General features: G+C 34.4%; 1 protein-coding gene across 1 annotated transcript; it reads right to left on the minus strand.

The window, feature by feature from the left end:
- Positions 1 to 2,035: 2,035 nt before the first annotated feature.
- On the minus strand, positions 2,036 to 3,441 carry LOC148854538 (suppressor). Its single transcript, XM_088986454.1, has one exon. The coding sequence runs from the start codon at positions 3,213 to 3,215 to the stop codon at positions 2,223 to 2,225; it is 993 nt and encodes a 330-aa protein (XP_088842580.1). The 5' UTR covers positions 3,216 to 3,441; the 3' UTR covers positions 2,036 to 2,222.
- Between the last annotated feature and the right edge of the window lie 16,694 nt (positions 3,442 to 20,135).

Consider the following 20,135-nt stretch of genomic DNA (forward strand, 5'->3'; position numbering starts at 1 on the left):
CAGAATTAGGAATTAGGTTAGTCGAAAAAAAATGAATTAACTGAATTTTATTATATAGCATGTAATATATAACATATAATATACTATATGATGCAGCACAATCTAGGCACTCCTAGCTGGCTGAGAGTTGGCTCCTAGCTGTGATAGACGACACCTGAGAGGAAGAAGAAGGTGAAGGGTTCTCGGAGAGCTCTCCCGGAGGGAACACTCCAATAGCTAAGTTAGAACTCTGATGAAAACTCGAAGAAGACACAGAGTTAAGAATGCTGAAAGTGCTAGCTTCAATACCTTTGCTTCGTGAGGGTTGGGGTCCTTTTATACCAGAGCTCGGTCACATCAGGCGTAACCGCCACTGCCCTAGCCGTTACCGACAGGACAGGGGTGGCAGGTGCAGGTTGCTGCTACTGTAAGGTACGGACTCAACAGGTGTGCCATGCTTTTTAGAGACGGCAGGAAGAATTGGGCACAGGACGCACGATACCCATTAGCTCCCGCAAATTTAGCCGTCTACTGCAGCCGTGGAAAGCCCAACTCTTCTCTCACTTTCAAAATCCCTTGTCCTCTCTTTGTTCAATCTGGGAATTACTACCCCCCGGCCCCCACCACACAAACAGAGAGAGAAAGATTGGTCAGTTTTGGTTTTGGCCCTTTCGGGGGGTAATAGAAGGCACAGTTAAGTGGGTTTTCTTTCATTTACTCTTTTGGGATGTGGGTTGGGTAAACTTGAAACCGGTTAAACAATGAAAGTTGGACCAGGTTGCATAGTCCAAAGATAATGATGAGAAGCGAGAGATGAGCAGGCAAGAGCTAACCCACATATATTTGTCTTTAACTGATTCCAACATAGACATAGTTCTCCACTCCCCACCATGCAATGCCTTGCTTTATTTATTTTTGTGTCTACTACTAAAATCAAGGCAAATTAAAGCATTCTAGTTAACTTCAGATGGGTTTTGTTTTTAATCCATAAACCATATTCAGTCTCCCTCTCTCCTGTCTGTGCTGTTTGCCTTTATTATTACCATCTTAATTAATACCACATATATCAAGGCTTCTTCCTTTTTTATGTCGAGATCCTTGGATGAGATTTCAGTGACAAATTCACCACCACCACCTCACTTTGAAGGGAATATTTTGTTGTACGGCAGGCTGTTTACTTTAAACTCAGGTGGGGATCCATTTCCCACTCACCTACCACATTGCTAACACGTACTTGTCTGTGCTTTAACCCCAAAACCTCTCCTAATTTACAAATCTGTGGACTCTGCAGGGAATTCACAACTGAGAGTTTCCTGCCTAACTATTTCAGCCCATATACATATTAGCTCTAGCAAATAGGAGTAACAAAGTTTTTGGCCAGTGACAATTGATTTGACAACATCAAGTGGGTCCATGTGTTTCTCATCTCATCTATTATAGTCCATACCACCCTATCTAGCCAGTAGCCGCCTTTAAGTAATGGGTAAATTTTTTAAACTATCCCTTACCCCTATTGTAGACAACCCCACTTCCTAAGTTCCTAACCCAATATTAATGTAGACATCAGATATATACAAATTTAAGACATTTTTTATATCACAGAGCATTGGGATAAGATCATAGACAATACAACTTGTATACTTGTCGGCTTCCTTATTAATTACCACTCATAGACAGATAAACGACTAATAATTCATAAGATTGTAATAAGGGTTACAGTACAGTGAGTTTCTAAAATCCCATACTAACTTAACAAAAATGATTCTCTTCTTTACGCGTCCCTACAACTACAAGCAGAAACAGAAATCCCTTTACTTTCTTTATAGGAAAAGCAACAGAGATCCTTTTACATGTTCATCAAGTGCTGTCTGTAGGCCTGAACCGACCATACATCAACGATTATCATTCCCGACTTTACAAATATACAAAAACAATTTTGGTTTAATAAATATGTTTTCTGTTGCACGCCTTCAATCTCCTGACTGAGTTACGGTTTGTACTTATAACTGACCATTCCCGGCCTGCTCTAGAAAATCTTAGATTAAAATATAAACTATTCATGGCGGATGATCGATACTTATTTTAATCAGAATAAGCAAAGAAAAGAAGAAATGCAGAACACAAACATAAACATCCCAACACATATACAAAGACAAAGGGATCGAGCAAATTAAAACAACGCCACTTTCATCACGGTTTCTAAACATTCACAATAATCAAAACCCAAGAAAAAACAAATGATATCACCGGGTGCCACAACTGCCGCTAAGAATTGGTGCTCCTCTCTTAATGGCGTCCATTTGAGTGGTCTCGTAAACAGGTAGACCACTTGAGTAGAAACCCAAATCATAATTCTGTAGCTCAAACAGATCAGAGCTTGAATCACTCTCCCCACCATCATCTACTTCACCAAAACTTGTAAAATTCTTCTTCTCAGACGAGTTATACTCTCCCACCCAAGTTCTATCTTTCTCCAAAAACCCATTATTTACGTTCTTAGTTTTCTCCCGAAACCCATCATTGAATTTCAGTTTTTCATCCAACCAACTCAAATCCATGTTTCTCTTCTCGTTCAACGCCTCATCGTGGTGTAAATCCAAACCATTAACACTCCTTATTACCTGCCCACAAGTATACTTGGTCGACAAAGGCGCCACCTGCTTGTGGTCTGAATAGCTCTTGATATCCTTGAACATCTTTGTAGGAGTGTTTGCACAAGGAGGAGGTGTTCTAAAACCAGAGCTTGAAGATGAATGCAACGTCTTTGAACCGGTGGTAGTGCTGGTGCTTCGAAAATGACTAATGCTGCTCCTCCTTTTTCTCCTCCCACCTGGGCTCTCCTCTTCATCTTTCATCGACTCCGCGCTGGACTTTGATTTCTTCTTCTTAGAAGCGGCTTGGTGGAATAGAGAATTCAGAAAGCTAGCAAGTCTACCACCTGGAGAGCTGGGTTGCTTGTGCTTCTTCTCTTTGATTTGGCTTTCGATATTGTGATGCGACTCCGATGGAAGTGGGTTCCTCATCGGCATATCTAAGCTCATCCTTCTGCCTGCCCACATTTGCCTCTCTTCTCTCATGTTCCTTTGAGAAAAAGATGCACCATTCATCAACCCGGGGACCTCGTTGCAGCCGGAGAAGTACCGTGCGGCTTCGAACACGTCAAGTTCACCGGAATCATTTCTCCGGTGAATTGACCTGTAAATCTTATCTGAGTGTGAGAATCCTGTGACGGACATGGTTGGTTGTTCTTGTTGATAAGGGTTGGGTTGGGTTGGGTTGGGTTGTTAATTATAAGGATATGTGCAGGAGGGCTAGCTGTTGAACTGGCTTTACATGCGTGGGCTAGTGCTTATGGCAAGAGCAACAGAGGGAAGTATAAAAGGAGGGATTTGTGAGATTGTAGCTAGATAGGTGGAGAGATTCATTGAAATGATTGACGGTAGCGGTGGGTGGGGGGGGGGGGGGGTCACTTTTGATAATCCACTGCACCTCAACTCCATATAAATAATAATATATGTTGAAGCTATTTTTGAGCTTTTGGAGAGACCCACTTGATACCAAGTTTTAGCTTTCTTTTGGGTAGATGGTGGGGAGAGATGGAATCATGGAACAACCTCTTATCCTTCTCCTTCCGTCGATAAACAAACTTGTGTTGTGGGTTTTAGGAGCACTGGAGCAGTGAGTTTTGTCTCCTTGGATTCTCGGCTCAGTAGGCAGTACCTTTGGAAGTACTAGCCTCAGCTGCTGTCAGTCATTTTACGTCTGTGTGTTTGTGTATATCAAATATCAAAGAAGAAATCAGAATTAATAGACCCTTTTTTTTTTCTAAGCTCCCTGCCTTCCTTTCCTCATAGCTATGAGCCTATGAGATAATGTTGTGTTAGTCAATGGGTCTTGTGGCCCATGACCCATCAATTCCTGCCCAAGTGCCCATCACTCCCTGATGGATAATAGACTGTAGTAGGCACACCTCGGTCCTGGCCTTGTCTAGGTGCTTCAACTCGTGTGGTCGCACGTGCTTGGGGGGAGAAATATTAAATGCTTCATGTCTATGATATAATCAAGGCCCTTGCCTGCAGGGAGATAAGAGAGATATCTGAATGTTTTTTGATAATATGACCCACATGCATGGACATCATTTGATGGATGCACCAAGATCTCCAGTACCCATCCAATGAATTGATCGTGACAGTTCAATTAAGATTAATTTGATCTAAGTTGATCTTTGGCATTCATCTGATATGACAAATGGTCCCCCTTCTCCCTTGGCCAAAACATACAAATAATAGTCCATGCATTTATAGTCAATTGATGGCTCCAAAAGATATTTATAGCGTAAGGTGAAAAAAATAATATATTTATTCTAACTGTATAAATTTTCTTCATTATTATTGCAAATCCTAGACTGAATGACTGATTATTTATTTTTCTATGGATATGGAAACATAGATAGATGGGTAGATTGATTGATTGATTGAATAATTTGTTGGTTTCGCCTAAATCAGTATATGTTCCGTATAAAGTAGAAAGTACAACACCAAATGCATAGAATGATCCAGCCCAGATCGACCAAGGCGGTAACGGTTGAGGCATTCAAACAGCAGCTGACGCAGGGCTGTAAGCACGAAAAGATTGATCCATTTGGTATGTGTTCAAAATCTAAGGTCCAGGAAAGGCCCACCTACAAGTGGAAAACGTGGACTACATTTGATGGTGGTCACACCCAACACTAATGGATGGGCCTGCATAGGCTCACTGAGTTACGCTAGTTGAGCCCCCACGTGACCGTTCTACCCAATCCACCAGCTTCTTTAGCCCTTGCTAAATCCTAATTATCGAATGGGCGTCTGTTTGGTTGCTTTCCTTGAGCATGCGCCACGCTTTCTAAGGTGATATTGCTTGGTCATCCTTATTCCGTGAGTCCCATCTGCTGCCTTGCAAGTTGCAACCACTCACCCATACCTAGAGGCTAGAGCAAAGTTGGTGGGGTGCCAATCGAATGCTCAAGTGTTGAAGTTGTGAACTTGTGATCCACAGAAGAAAAACTGAAGTGGATTTCATCTGAGATGGTGACTTCTCACAGATTATGCTGCTTTCATAGACAAAATATATGTTGACAAAGGTTATAATTTTGGCCAGATGTCGAGGGCCTTGTGTTGCCTGTTGGATTACAAGGGGGAAGAAGCCCAAGGGCGGACCCGTTCAAATCAGTCGGTTCCCCAGTGGTCCGGCACTTCCTCGTTCTTATTATTCTAGGAGTATTGCCTGTATTGGCATTGCAAGGGCTCAGGCTCAGCACAGTTTGTGGTAACAGGCAGTTGGGCACCGCCCTTTGCCTTTTGCCCTTTGGAAATTGTGGCTACTGGCTAGACAGGAAGGGACATGGTCCTAAACTGTTGTTCCCTGGAATAGTTTTGCCCTCTACGTACCCTCTTCCCATTAAGGGTTAGGGGTGGTACCCCAGTACCCCTTACCCCTTACCCCTAGTAGGCTTTCCTAGAGGACAGGACATGAGAACCAATCTGAGAAATGGACATGTGGTGAGCAACTACTCAGAGACACTGGGACAATGAGACATCCAAGTCATGAGCATCGAAGCTGGTCCCGAGAGAGGACTGCAGTTACCGGATCAAGTGAAGCACTTCTCTCTTTGACGAGAGAGACAGAGAGAGAGACGTGGCCCTCCTCAATACACATATAGTGCTATCTTCAAACTGTGTGCCTCGCAAATTTCTGTTTACTTCTTCACCCATTGGCCAATTTCACTCATCCCCTGCTACGGCTTAAACTTGCTGTCTCTTAAGTCTAACTTATCCAAAAGCATATTTACGTACCTTTTTTCACAAAAGAAGAAAATCTTTTCAGCATCCAAGCTAAGGAAAGAGACCATCACATATCGTGGAGATAGACCATAACATTAACCACAGATGTCTATTGAGTTGTCAAAATCTAACATCTATTTGGTCCATCTATCTGGATTCTGATTCAGTCTCTTAAATTTTCCTCGTTGATGAACTGTCCAGGTTTTGGAACATTGCTATATGTGTTTAAAAATCATTCAGCAAAAATTATGGGTCACCATACTCTCTCTCTCTCTCTCTCTCTCTCTCTCTCTCTCTCTCTCTCTCTCTCTCTCTCCCACTTTTGTGGCAATAATACAGTTACAGTTTGTCAAGTATTTACTGCTAGCGCTTCTGGGATAGGGACAAGACAATAACCATACACTTCAACTAGGTTAGGTTATTATTAAATAGATATATAGCCGCTACTTGACAATATAAATATCTGACAGAAGTTAAAGAAAAAGTGTGGTGCAATGCGGATCAAGATCCACAATTTTATTTATAGTGTCCATCTAAAGTTAATAGCGTCGTCAATGAATTACTACCATCTGACTTAAGTAATAGAGATGTATTTTCTCTACTGTTGTAATGAATGAATTTATTCTCTTTGGTGATTAGATGGTGGATCCCTGCCCCTTCAATGTGGCCATGTAGTGGTTGAAGCTAGTCTTGAATAGGTATATATTATAGAAAGAAAATTAGCACACTTGCTGCTGCTACTGCTCTTTTGTGACTCTCTGCGTACGCCTGCTTTCTGAACATTCATTCAAGACTCAAGAGAAACTCATCCTTTCTGTACAAGAAGGTGGCTTCCAATTTCTAATCCTTCCTATTTAACTTTAGTGTGTGACTATTTCTGTTCTCTTACCGGATCTGTCACATTCCTATCAGAAACCCCATTGGACGGATAGATCAAATATTATATAGAGAGGTGTGGTGGATTCATCATAAACTGGAAATGGGAGTGGCTCCACAGGAGGGACTTCATGGTGGATAAGTAAGTGGAGTTGTCAAATTAGTCTGCATATATATGAAATGGTTATCACTGTCCATATATATGGCGGAGAACTTGTAGAGGTTCATCTCCTGTCCAAGGTTTAGCCCAAATCAAGGGATGGGAATTAGACCGGCTTTTCCGATTGGGGACACCTTGTGGACACAAGTGAATATACATACAGTGGTTCAAACTTCAAACTGTGGTATGGGTCATTCCCTATAACTAAGGCTGCCAATGGATCTAACCACAATCCAGTATGAACCCAATTCAATTAAACCAGAACCCCATCTCAAATTAATGGTAGATCAATTTATATAATTGTGTGTGGCATTGTGATTTCCACAGTTAGGCTCCCTTTTGGATTCATCGTAGATGGTGAGTGGCTCTGAGTTGCAAGCAACAGAAAACAGTCATTATATATAATCAACTTCAAACCATGTCTCCATAAAGCTGGACCAATCTATTATCAATTACTGTAGAATTCTTGGTCTTATGTTCCAGACCATCTGAATGTCTAGATTGGATTCAAAGATGACCACCCACAAGGGCAACAATGGTGATCATCAGACTGGAGAGATCACGTGGAAAAAGACCATGTGACCCACCCTTGTTCGGCATCACTTATTGCTTCCAACACTCAGATATCAAAGAAGAAGAAGAAAAGGAAATGTTAGCCAATGAGGAAAAATCAATTAAATTATATGCTTTTCGGCTTTTCCCCACCTCTGCAGCGGCCCTGTCTGCTGTGTATCAGAACAATATGCATTAGTTAATTCTGCAGTAGGAGATATGTATATATCCATTGAAATTTGATATATTGTGTATCATCTCCTGGATAGGACAGCAGGTTGCTTACTATGTTTTTGTCTCTGTTTGATGCTACATTTTCTTTTCTTCTGCTTTTTATTGATTTTGAATAGGCGTAGCACAGACCCGCACTGCTCAATGATGAAGAAAGGAAAGCACAAGTGGATGAATTGGATGGAAAGATACACGCAGAAATAGCAAAATTCAGACACAATAATGTAGGTCAGCTATTGTAGTAGTATGCAACTAAAGGACTGGTGTCATCACACCCTTGTTACATCAGTTCTGGGGTCTGCCCAGCCTGAGATGGCAGTCTGTCATCCAATGCAGGAAGCTGTAAGAGATGATATGGCTTGACATGGAAGCCTTGATTTAACCACCCACAGCTTGCCAAATTGGCCTATGGGACAACAGAGATGTACCCAGAAGCACAAGAAAGAAACAGAAGAATAGATCAATGTACTACGGCCAAAAATAAATAAATAAAACGATTGTATGAGTAGAATTGGAGAGATGCAATTACCCAGTGACTTGCTTTCATTGCCATATGGCCCATAACCTTGCCAAAGTTGCCACTAATCCACTTGTATGTGACTAAACTATAAGAAGATGAATATACATATTATGTAGTGCTCAAATCAAATCATTTCAGCTAATCCGAACTCCATGCCACCTCTTTCTACGGCTGCAAAAGGATATAAGTAGATCCAAATTTGATTTATTTATATTGGAATTCATATATCACATCATACCCATTGGATATCTAGCATGTTTAAATTGAATTTAGATTATAATCCAATATTAAATTGTATAAATTAATTAGATTCAAAGTAATCAAAGTATTATATTATATTATATTATATTATATTAGAGTTCGACTATAATGTTAGAAAGAAGATATGATACCGCAAAAACTTATAACCAATCAATCGGTGTCAAAATAGTGGTTATCAGTCAGGTGGGTTTTCATCAAAATTCATGGAGATTTTTTATTGGTCAAATCCTTTCTAGTATCATGTATTTCCAGCATTTCAAAATTTTCCATTTTATTAATAAAATGAACTAAAATTGACTTTAATAGTATATTTTATGAACAAAATGAATAAAATTTACTTGGATGAAACCAAATTATATGGGATGAGATAGGGGTGGATTTCGGATCACCCTTAGATCGGATTTGAACTGATCGGATATTGTTTGTAGCCCTGCCTCTTTCTAGCAGAAAAGAGGAAAACAATTAAGGTAGTGTTTGGGACCATTGTGAAGTTTTGAATAAAAAACGTTGTCATGTCAGAGCTACATCCAATTTTGAGAAAACAGCAAAAAACGCATCAGCATATGCTGTTTGGTTAGACATTTTTCAAAAATCTGCCCATCTTAGAAAACACCACTTTTTCTGTTTTTTGTTTTCTTTCCACAAAGTGTTTTCTAGTATGACATGGTGGCTGATGTGGCTCCTATGCGATGCCACTCAGAAAATAGCACCATGAAAAAACGTTTTCTCAAAAATCACAAAAAAAAAAACAAAAAAATGGTTCCAAACACTCTTAAAACTCCACCTCTTTGACCAATTTAGCTTCTCTGAACAGGTATCCTGGCCCATAAGACCCATAGATGAACCTTGGGCTCTTCCATTTGTCGTAATAAATAATCCAAGTGGTGGGCCAAGATTGAACATATGGAGGCAATCTAAAATTCGAAATCTATTCATCTGGGGCCAACCTGGAGGTTCCTCAAAGTAAAAATGATAATCTGGGATATCTAAAATTTGTCCAAATGGCAATTGGCAACATTAGTCAATGATGCTCGAGAGAGAGAAAGAGTCTGTTTGGGATGATTTTAAGTAGCGACCTCTATCATTGTAAGGAAGGCCCCGAATGGCAAGTCATCAAGTCATGTTTGGTAAAAATAAGTCAAAATTAGGTTTACATGAGCTCAGAAATCGACTTTTCGGTGAAATTATTTTTGATAATTTCTTCAAAGCCCTCACAAATGGAAATGGGCCCTTAGGCTACGTTTGCCTTTATGGTAATTAAGACATTCTCCTTTTTGGTGTAATAAGGATAAAAAGGTGGGTCAAGTAAAAGAAGTTTTGACTATCCCATGAAAACGTGAGTACATTAATAAAATTTTACAATTTTGAATTATCAGATTATCCCTTGTTCTATTAAAAACTAATTTATTATTCAATCTTATCTTCTAAAGCCCGCCAACTTTATCCGTAAAATCCAAAACCTACTTATTCATAGGGAGATAAGCCATGGGTAAGTTATGCCAAAGGCAGCGTTTAGATCGCCTGTCACCCAACTGGTATTGTAATAACATAATTTAGATAATGTGGGCCATTTAAAGGTGTGACATCATGGATTCCATGATCTAAGCCAGCTTAACAGTAATTGTGCCAAGGCCCAAAAAGAAAATGTAAGCCAACCAAGTGTCATCAATCCATTTATCTCAGCCATCTCATTGGGCAATGATATACCAAGACCAATCTGATGAGTGGTGTGTATACCAGATCGAATCAACAATCTGACTTGCTTGATGATGCGGGAAATAGGGATCCCTGGAAAAAGTGAAATTGTTTTTCCTATTCAGGCTGCATTTGAATCCAGCTTTAATCAAATAGTTCAGGTTTGAGTTTGATGAGGTTCGATTCTAAGTTTAATTCTAACTGAGTTCAAATTTCAGAGTAAGCTCGATTAGTTATTGAAAGCAAGCATGTTTGGTTTTATTAACATATATATACATATATTGTAGAATATATATTATAAATAAATAAATATATATATATATATATATATATATATATATATATATAAAGTGGTCAAGAAATTTTCTCCTTTTTTTGAATTTTTTATTTCTTTTTATTTCATGTCATTTTTTAAACAATCAATGACATGCACTTTCCCAATAACCTAAATAATCTCTTATTCTAAACTAACTCCCCCACTTTCTCCAAAATTATCTCTAATTCCTATTTATCCTCTAAATTATCTCTAATTCCTATTTATCTAAAAAATTATCTCTAATTTAGTAGAGAGTTTATCTCCTAAATTATCTCTAATTCCTATTTGTCCTCTCCCCAACTTTTTATCTATATCTATCTAAAGAAAGTTTGGATTAAAAAAATTAAATATTATTTAAATATTCAAACAAAATTATATAATAACTTTAAAATATTTATTAAAAACACAAAAAAAAATTATATTTTTACAAAATATATCATGAAATTATGTACTAACAATTTAAATTCTGTTTTTCTGGACTACCAATTTAAATTTTATTCAAATAATAAAAACTTAACATTAAAAAATAAAATATTATTTAAATATTTCAATAAATAAATATCATAAATAACAAATATAATAAATATATAAATAACTATATAACAAAATATTTAGTAATATATAATAGCTTTAAATAAATAAAATTCAAATAACAAAATATTTATATATTGTACATATTGTTTAAATATGTAAATAAATATTTAACATAACTAGATTTTAAATAGTTAAAATAACAAAAATATGTAATAAATTTTAGAAAAAATCATAAAAGTAGAAAAATAATTATAGCATAATATTGAAATTAATAATAATTCAATACCTTATAAAATTAATAATAAAATTATGTAATAATAGTATAAATTATTATTGTATGGATTATTAAATTCAACAAATAATTAATATTTTAAAATTTAAATCTTTTACATATTACTTTAGTAGTTAAGTAACTAAATATTTTAAATAAAAAAAATATTTAACATAACTAGATTTTAAATTAGTTAAAATAAAGAATTTATGTATTAAATTTAAAACAATATGAAAAGTAGAAAAATAATTATAACATAATATTGAAAATAATAATAATTTAATATTTTACAAATTTAATAATTAAATAAGTTTAATGTTAATTTAATATTTTTACATAATATTGTAAGTAACTAATCTCAGTATATCAATTAATAATTCGAGAAAATAACATTCATAAAAATTAATATTTATTAATAATACTTTTACACTTTTAGTATATATTTATTAGATAATTATATATTCTAATATTAATATTTATTGTATTTCAGTAATTATTTATTTTTTTGTGATAAATGTATTTTCAATATAATTATGTATAAATTTATTTTTGTTTTGTTATTTATCAAAAAACTTTCAATAACTATTGGAGATTAATCTACTATTATTGAAATTTTTAAATTTTGTTTATTGTATTTTTTATATAACTTATTGATTAATATTTATTAGAGATTATACTATTATTTGAGATTATATTATTTATTGACTAAATTAATATATTTTTAGTACTTATTGTATTCTTGCAATTATTGTATTTTTTTTGTTATCAATATATTTTTCAATAATTGTGTATTTTTGCTATAAATTTTCAACAATAATTGGAGAGTAAAATATTGTTATTTATCAAAGTTGAGATTATTAATTTATCTGAAATTATGAGTGTTCATGAGTTGGTTCGGTTTGATTGTAGGTTGTTTTGCCAACCAAATTGACTTGGTCAATTGAAATTGACTGACCATTTGTGAAAATCGACCCACTCAAGTTGTATAAGTTTGGGTCGATTTTTTTGTTTGGTCAATTGGTTCAAAAGATTTAAACTTGAAAATTAAATTTAAATTTTAAAAATGATAGTGCAATTGTTAAAAAATAAATTTAAAAATGAAACTTATGATATAAAACATTTTAGACTAAGAAATATGAGAAATTTCCCGCTTTTTCATATTAAAAATTATATTTAAAATATAAAATGTTAATACATATCAATGGTCAAGTCATCCGATTTTAGTCGATTTACAAATGACCAAAGCAAAATTGATCCAATATGGTCAGGTCAAGTTGATCGGGTTGGTCTGTTTCATCAATTTAATGAATAAACCTGATTGATATTAATTATTGTTATTTTTGTATTATAAAAAATTTATTAAAAGTAGTATATAAAATATGAATAATTATTGATTATTTATAACTTTGAAAATAAAAAATAGTGTATACTCTTATGTAGGGGTGTCAATTGGACTGGATTTGGTCCAATCAACCCAATCCAATGTGAGTCCATTACAAATGGACCTGGTCTAATCCAGTCCAATGAATATTTTGGACCATTTTGGACCAGTCCAAAGACTGTCCAATCTGTTCAAATCTGGTCCATTGACACCTATGTTCTTATTTTCTATTAATGGACAAAATATTGGCTCAATCCAATATAAATTCATTATGGACGGACCAGGTCCAATCCAATATGTCATATTGGTCTGTCCAATCCATCCAAATTCAATATGTCTTATTGGTCCATCCAAATGGATTTTGATTTGGATGGAATCCAACCCAAAACCGGTCCATTGTCACCCCTACCCTTGTGTGTTTCTATTAGGGTCATTTAGTAGAACACACCTTAGAGTTTCACATATTTACTTAAACCTACCTTATAGTTTTCATTTTAATAAAATATCTCATATATTTTACAACTTATTTACTTAATCAACATTTCATTAAGGAGTGTTTGTTTTGTCATTAGGGCCATATTTTTATTCCAAAAATACCCTTATTATTATTTTTGTACAGAAAAAAAAAATTGACCAAATATAGCCAATAGAGTGGTTGTTTGTGTCTTATTAGGGGCAAAAATGGTATTTTTATTTTTATTTTCTTTCAATAAAATTTATTTAAATGAACATTATGGTTGACATTGTCATTTTTCACTATCATCTAACAGAAGATTGATTAAATCCATAGTAAATTATAAGTGGTGTTTTAGTAAAATATAAATTATAGGATAAATTTTAGTAAATCCATGAAACTATAAGGAGTGTTTTAGTAAATAACCCTTTCTATTATTTAGTTTTCGCTTAATAAATCCCGTGCATCGGACGGGTCCCTACTAGTACAATACATATAACATAAAATCATATTCAGTTTTCAGCTTTCGAATCAAATTCAACTCAAGAAATATTTAATCAAACCACACTCAAACAAGAAAATATAATTCAAATAAAATTCGAACTCAAACTTGAACATGATAGTATTTTATTCGATCCAAGTCAAGATATGCCAAAGTTCGGCTCAGTTCAGCTGGATTGTACCCCTAATAGCCCAAGCCAAGAGAAGAGCTGAGAGTGATAATATTTTTTCCTTTTTTTTTTTTTGATATTTAAAGGCGGTAATAGTGGGGCTCAAATTTGCATATCCACCGACACGATCCAGCTAATGTACCAATGGATCACCACTTAGTTGGTTTTCTAGTAGAGAATAAGTACTTTCAGATTCTTTGGTATATAGAACAAATACTTTAAGTCTTAGAGAAATAGGGTTTGTATTAGCCTATGAGGATAAATTTTTTTCATCCATCTATATATTTCAAATGGTGAAATTTTATATTAAGATTAAGCAATTCATGACTCGATTAGGATACAATTTTCCTGCAAAAACATACTTGGATTTTAATCTCACTAGAGATTAAATCCAATTGGATTTGATTGATCAATTACATAAAAAGAAAAATACTTTCACACGTCTTGAAAAATAGTTTTTTCTTTTACTAAAACCAGTTTTTAACTTGTTACACATTGGAAAATTACAAGACTTGTTTTGAGTTTTTAAATAGTAGTTCATTTACAGTCCTTACAAATAAAGAAGAGAGTATGGAGGCTTGCTATGCACATGTATATGGTGCAATGAGGCACTTTAGAAACGCACTCACGTAGTTTATGAAGGGCAGTTTTGACTTTTGGTGTGAGGCGCACTCACGTTGTTATTGTTTTATTGTTAGTTGAAGGCCAAACTAACGGGAACTGCCTCTAAGGGCGGTTCATCTCATTGGACCGGCCCTAAATGAGTTCTCATTCAAAGGTTGCTAATGAAAAAAAGGAGTGTCAACTGTCACCCACTTAACAATCACATTGGGTTTGGTTAGGGGGATATGGATGAGAGAGAGAAGACGGGAGGGAATTCGAACGATAGATGGAGGCAGGAGACTGGGAGACTTTTTTTTTTGGCCCTTTGCGTTTGGGTTTGAACGAGTGTCCTAGGGCCGCCGGTCCAATGAGGTGAACCGCCGTTAGAAGCAGTTCCCGACTTCCCATTAGTTTAGCCATCAGTGAATCAATGATGGCATGGTCATTCTTCGTTAGAAGATACATGCTCTCCGTGGACCCAACGAGTTGTACATTTAAGAGCTGATCTGTCAGTTGGGTCATCAAGAGATGGAACCCAAACGATTCAGTAATCCTACACGTGGCAATTAGGGGCTCAGACTCAGAGTCAAAAGGCATGTTAACACGGATCGGACCAGACTCGGCTTGTTTGAGACATGGACCTTAAAATAAGGCCCCAAGCCCGCTCACTATGTGACTCTGGTGCCAGGCTTAGCTTCTTAAGACAAGCACGGCCCAATAAACAATTTTCCTATCCTTTCAGTGTCATTTCAGGACCCAGGGGACGTTATATAATATATAAGTTTTTTTTTTTTTTTTTTCTTGTTATGTCTAGTTAGTCTAACCACAAGGCAACTCAAGTAATTTTTTTAGAACCCGGGTTTGGTCAAAACAGTTGATTTGTTCAAAAAGCCACTAGGTCACAGGTTGCATATTAAATATATATATATATATATATATATATATATATGCAAACTTCCAAGGCCAAAACTTTGCATCCAATTGTCCGATTGAAATAACTTTATATCATTTGGGATAACCTTTTAAAATCTGCATCCCAAAGGTTGAAAGCACCTTGCCCCACTAATTTTGCCAAAATACCCTTTTTGGCCTTAAATCACAATTTTTAACAACAAAATTAAAAAATTGAAATAAAAATATAATTTAAATATAATTAATACATATATTTTATGTGGAACACAATTATACATTATTTTATTGATATAATACATGTTTATACAGTATACTTATATAAATACATGCATGCATATATACATACATACATATATACACACATCACACATACGTACATACGTACATGCATACATATATACATATATACAGTTTGATCCATTTAACTTGGACAGTCAAACCAATGATTTGATACCGATAGGAAAAAATGGTTCAACTTCCAGGACAATATTTAAAACATTTTTTGAATTAATGAAAATGATTTAAAATTAATAATCATTTATTTTATTTTATTAGTAAAACATTATTATTAAATGTTACTAACTTTTATTATTTTCAATTTTTTAAATAGATTATAAATTATAATATTTATTGGTAATAACAGTCAATAATAATTATAGAATCATATAATTAATTGTTTTTATTAATGTTAGCAATTATTTAATAATTATTAGAAAATGCTAAATTGTATTTACACAATTAGTAAACTAATCTTAGATGGTGGCTCTGAATCCCTGACCACCGCTTAAAGGGCTTATTGGTATAGTGTATGTATTAACCCACAATAAGAGATCCAATCACGTATACAACTATATATGTATTTTTTGGGGCTCAATATGTATATATATTATGTATTTTCATTGTGAAAACAATATTAGCAATACAAACAAATGTTTAAATTCGTACCTATGTTCTCATTTCTTGCAACCTATAACGCCATAACAGCAAAATTGAAGTAGTGTTTCAAGCCTTTATCCACACCTGAGACAGCATTGAACAACGCTTGTTCTGGCAAAAACAAACGCTGAGAAGCAACAAAATGAACTTGAAAAAACAATAACATGAATAAATTGAACCTGCAAATGGGTTGAGACGATAAACATAAAAGTATTATCTGGGTTTTGGAAGACGTGAAGGGCTGAGATTATAAGATGGTGACGGGTCTATAAAGAAAGACTTGAAAGACAAAGTTAAGGTTGTGTTTGGAAACGTAAATCCTGGTTTAGCGTAAATTTACATTCTGATTTATTTTTGTCTGTGTTTGGTAACATTATATTTATATGCATTGACAAATGACAGACCAGGCATTTATATTGATAATAAAATGTAAAAGTATGACAATAGAAAAGAAATAAATTCGCATTCAAGTGGGATTTTAATAAAAATAAAAAGCATATAATTTATTGGAATTTATCGTTGCATCCATTATAACTAAAAGTTTGTTTCGTAAGAAAACAAATTTGTCAATGTAAAACTAACCCAATTTTATAATTTATATGAACCATTTTACAATCTACATATTTGCGTTAACACTTGTGTGCATCATTTCCAAACACAGCCTAATGGTGAGACGATCGTAAAACGCAATCGGATTTATAGAGAAAGAAATTCGTTATTCTTTGAGACATACCTGATGATTCTGCTCTCTTCCTAGGTTACAAACCTTCCATGTTTCTTAGAAAACCCACTTCATGTAAGAACCCAAAATCAAATTCTCACTTCTCATTTTAACCAAAAAAAAGAACCAGTTCACTCTAAAATTAAAATATAGGGCTGATAGAATACATGAGGAAAAGGGCGTACGTTGGACTAAATTCCTCAAAGCTTTGGAGAAAGACCGATGAGAAAACCTAGAGTTGATTCATTTAGAGACAACAGAGCACATAAGATGAAGTTGTTTGGTGTTTCATAATCGATATAAACTAGCGATTTTCTTGAAATGTATTCCCTAATAGATAGATCACTAGAGCAGTGTCATTGCTTCAGAAAAGGGCTCATCTACATCACATCAGAAAAAATGGTACGCCAAGAAATGCAGTCTAGTTTGGAACCGTTGTTCCAAAATGCGGCCATGCATTGGAATTTGGGAAAGCATGGTTCAAGAAAACGTTGAATTTGGTGTTTTTTCATTTTCATAACCGTTGTTACCAATGTACCAAGATGTGGCATCAATGTGTTATCATGTAAACCAAGGTTCAAAGTATCGACATGTATCAGCCGATACGTATCGTTCTGGGACCCCTCCGATACGCCCCTACAATGGGTGTATCGGAGGTCTGACCGGTTCAAGGGGTAGAGGAGATCTAAACCAGACCCCCTGAACCGGTTGCGATAAAAATAAAAAAAAAGGCTTGAAACACTGTATCAATTCGCCCGATACGCCGGTATACACCGGTATACGCCCATACCGGTGTATCGGGCATATCGATATTTTGAACCTCGATGTAAACCATTGGATATGTGGACCAATGCTGAAAACAATTATAAAGCATTGATAGCAAATACAACCAGTGCCTTTCCCCATTAAACATCCTATGTGGCAGCATCAATGCCAAACAATAAATGGAATCCATTTTCTAATGAAATGGTGCAATAGATACAACACCATTTTCTCAGAAAATGTCTCTAAAGCAATGCATCGATGCCAAATACTTACTGTATCTATCACGTTGATTATTCATAGGTGGAGTCCCCAATCACGTGAATTTTAAAAAGTAAAAAATTTAAAATTTCTATATCGATGCCAAATACTTACTGTATCTATCACGTTGATTATTCATAGGTGGAGTCCCCAATCACGTGAATTTTAAAAAGTAAAAAATTTAAAATTTCTATATCATCTCTCATTTATAAAAATGATGATGGTGACAATGCTTCGTCAAAAAGCCTGATTTTCACTTTCCATTTTTACCTTTTATGTTTTTTATTTTTTTAATTTTATTTAATTAATGGTTAACACTTGTAATGGGATAGAGCAAATAAAATAATAATAAAACCATTGTGGAACCTACTCCTCTCTCTCCTTAGGCCTTATCTTATCTTCTCCCAAAGCACCTACTTGATAAACCTCTTCACTGATTAGAGCCAACACATGTCAAGTATCAAATGGTTTTGCCCAAACCATGAATTCAAATTGAAGGGAGGAATGGATTTTTTCGACCTCTCTGTTTTCATCACTGAACAATCAATTATATGATTAAATGAAACTTTTTTTTCTCCTTGTTTTTTTAGGTATTTTTCTCCCATTTCCCCTCTGTTTCGATGGTCTTCATTAACATAATATATTGTATTTGATCGGGAAATTCTTTCAAGTTCATTATATTGATTCATTTTATGGTGTTTTTTTCTCAATGATCATTGAGCTAGTTCGATAATCTGACACCCTACCAATTACCATAGGGGTTCGGTACTTAATAGGGCCATAGGGATTTGGAATGTGTTTTGTTGGCAGGAGATCCGGATTCTTCTATATAAATCAAACAAATGTTAATATAAACAAATTAGGATCAACATATATCCAAAAGCTAGCTGTTAGATATGCAAATAATGGCCCCACCATTGACAAGTAGAACGATAGGAGGCAAAAGGCCAAATACCATCGTTCACACATGAAGTGAAGACATAAATTTTAAAATCCAAGTTTTTTAACCCCTCTTTGTATGGTGTATATCTTATCCATTTCCCCTACTTCACAGTAGGAAGGATGAAGCAGAAATGGCACCCCTCTTATCCTATGCACATTTTCCCTCAAAATGAATAAAATCCTATAAATTACAGAAAAAAAACAAAGAAATACACAAAAAAAAATTACAAAAAATATAAAAAATAATAAAATTTTCTATATCATACTAAAAAATGAGAATGTTGCAATTGGTTTGGTCAAAACACCCTAGTTTTACTTTCCAACTTTACCCTCAACTTTCTATTTTTTTCCCATTGTATATATTGTCATTGCAAAATAATTATGAAAACCATAAAATGAAGAAAATAATATAAATTACAAAAAAAACAAAGAAATACATAGAATATTTACAAAAAAAATATAGAAAATCATAGAAATTTCTATACCTACCATACTAAAAAATGAGGTTGCAGTTGATTTGGTCAAAACACCCTAATTTTGCTTTCCAACTTTACCCTCAACTTCATATTTTTTTCCCATTGTATATATGTCATTGCAAAATAATTATGAAAAAAAACACATAATATGAAGAAAATAATATAAATTACAAACAACAAAGAAATACATAGAAAATTTACAAAAAATATAAAAAATCATAAAAATTGAAGAAAAATAACATAGATTACAAATCTATACCATACTGAAAAATGAGAATGTTGTAATAGATTTGGTCAAAAGACCCCAATTTTACTTTCTATCTTTACCTTCAACTTTCTATTTTTTTCCCATTGTATATATTGTCATTGCAAAATAATTGTGAAAAAACACATAAATGAAGAAAATAATATAAATTACAAAAAAAAAACAAAGAAACACAGAGAAAATTTATAAAAAAAATATAGAAAAACATAAAAATTGAAGAAAAACATAAATTACAAAAAAACAAAGAAAAACCATAAACTACAGAAAATGAACAAAAATTGTAGAATAAAATAAAAATGTATATCTACTACCATATATAAAAAATGAGAACGATTGAGTTAGTGTGGTTGAAAGACCTTGATTTTTCATACTAAATCTACCCCTTAGTTTTTTTGTTATTCTAACATATCCCAATTCTATATGAGGGTGCATGATAGTTGTTGGAAAAAATGAAAAAAAAAAAAGCTAGAGTTGTTTCTAAAAAGCCATTGGATGGGTTAGGTACTTAAGTTTGGGTTGAGCTTCAACCCAACC

This window comes from Nelumbo lutea, chromosome 4, assembly GCF_056320005.1.
Source record: "Nelumbo lutea isolate HS-2025 chromosome 4, American lotus-T2T, whole genome shotgun sequence".
NCBI classification, from domain to species: domain Eukaryota; kingdom Viridiplantae; phylum Streptophyta; class Magnoliopsida; order Proteales; family Nelumbonaceae; genus Nelumbo; species Nelumbo lutea.

Bases quoted from the DNA above. Each gene is read 5' to 3' on its own strand.
- LOC148854538 (XM_088986454.1), bottom strand. From the start codon at position 3,215: ATGTCCGTCACAGGATTCTCACACTCAGATAAGATTTACAGGTCAATT.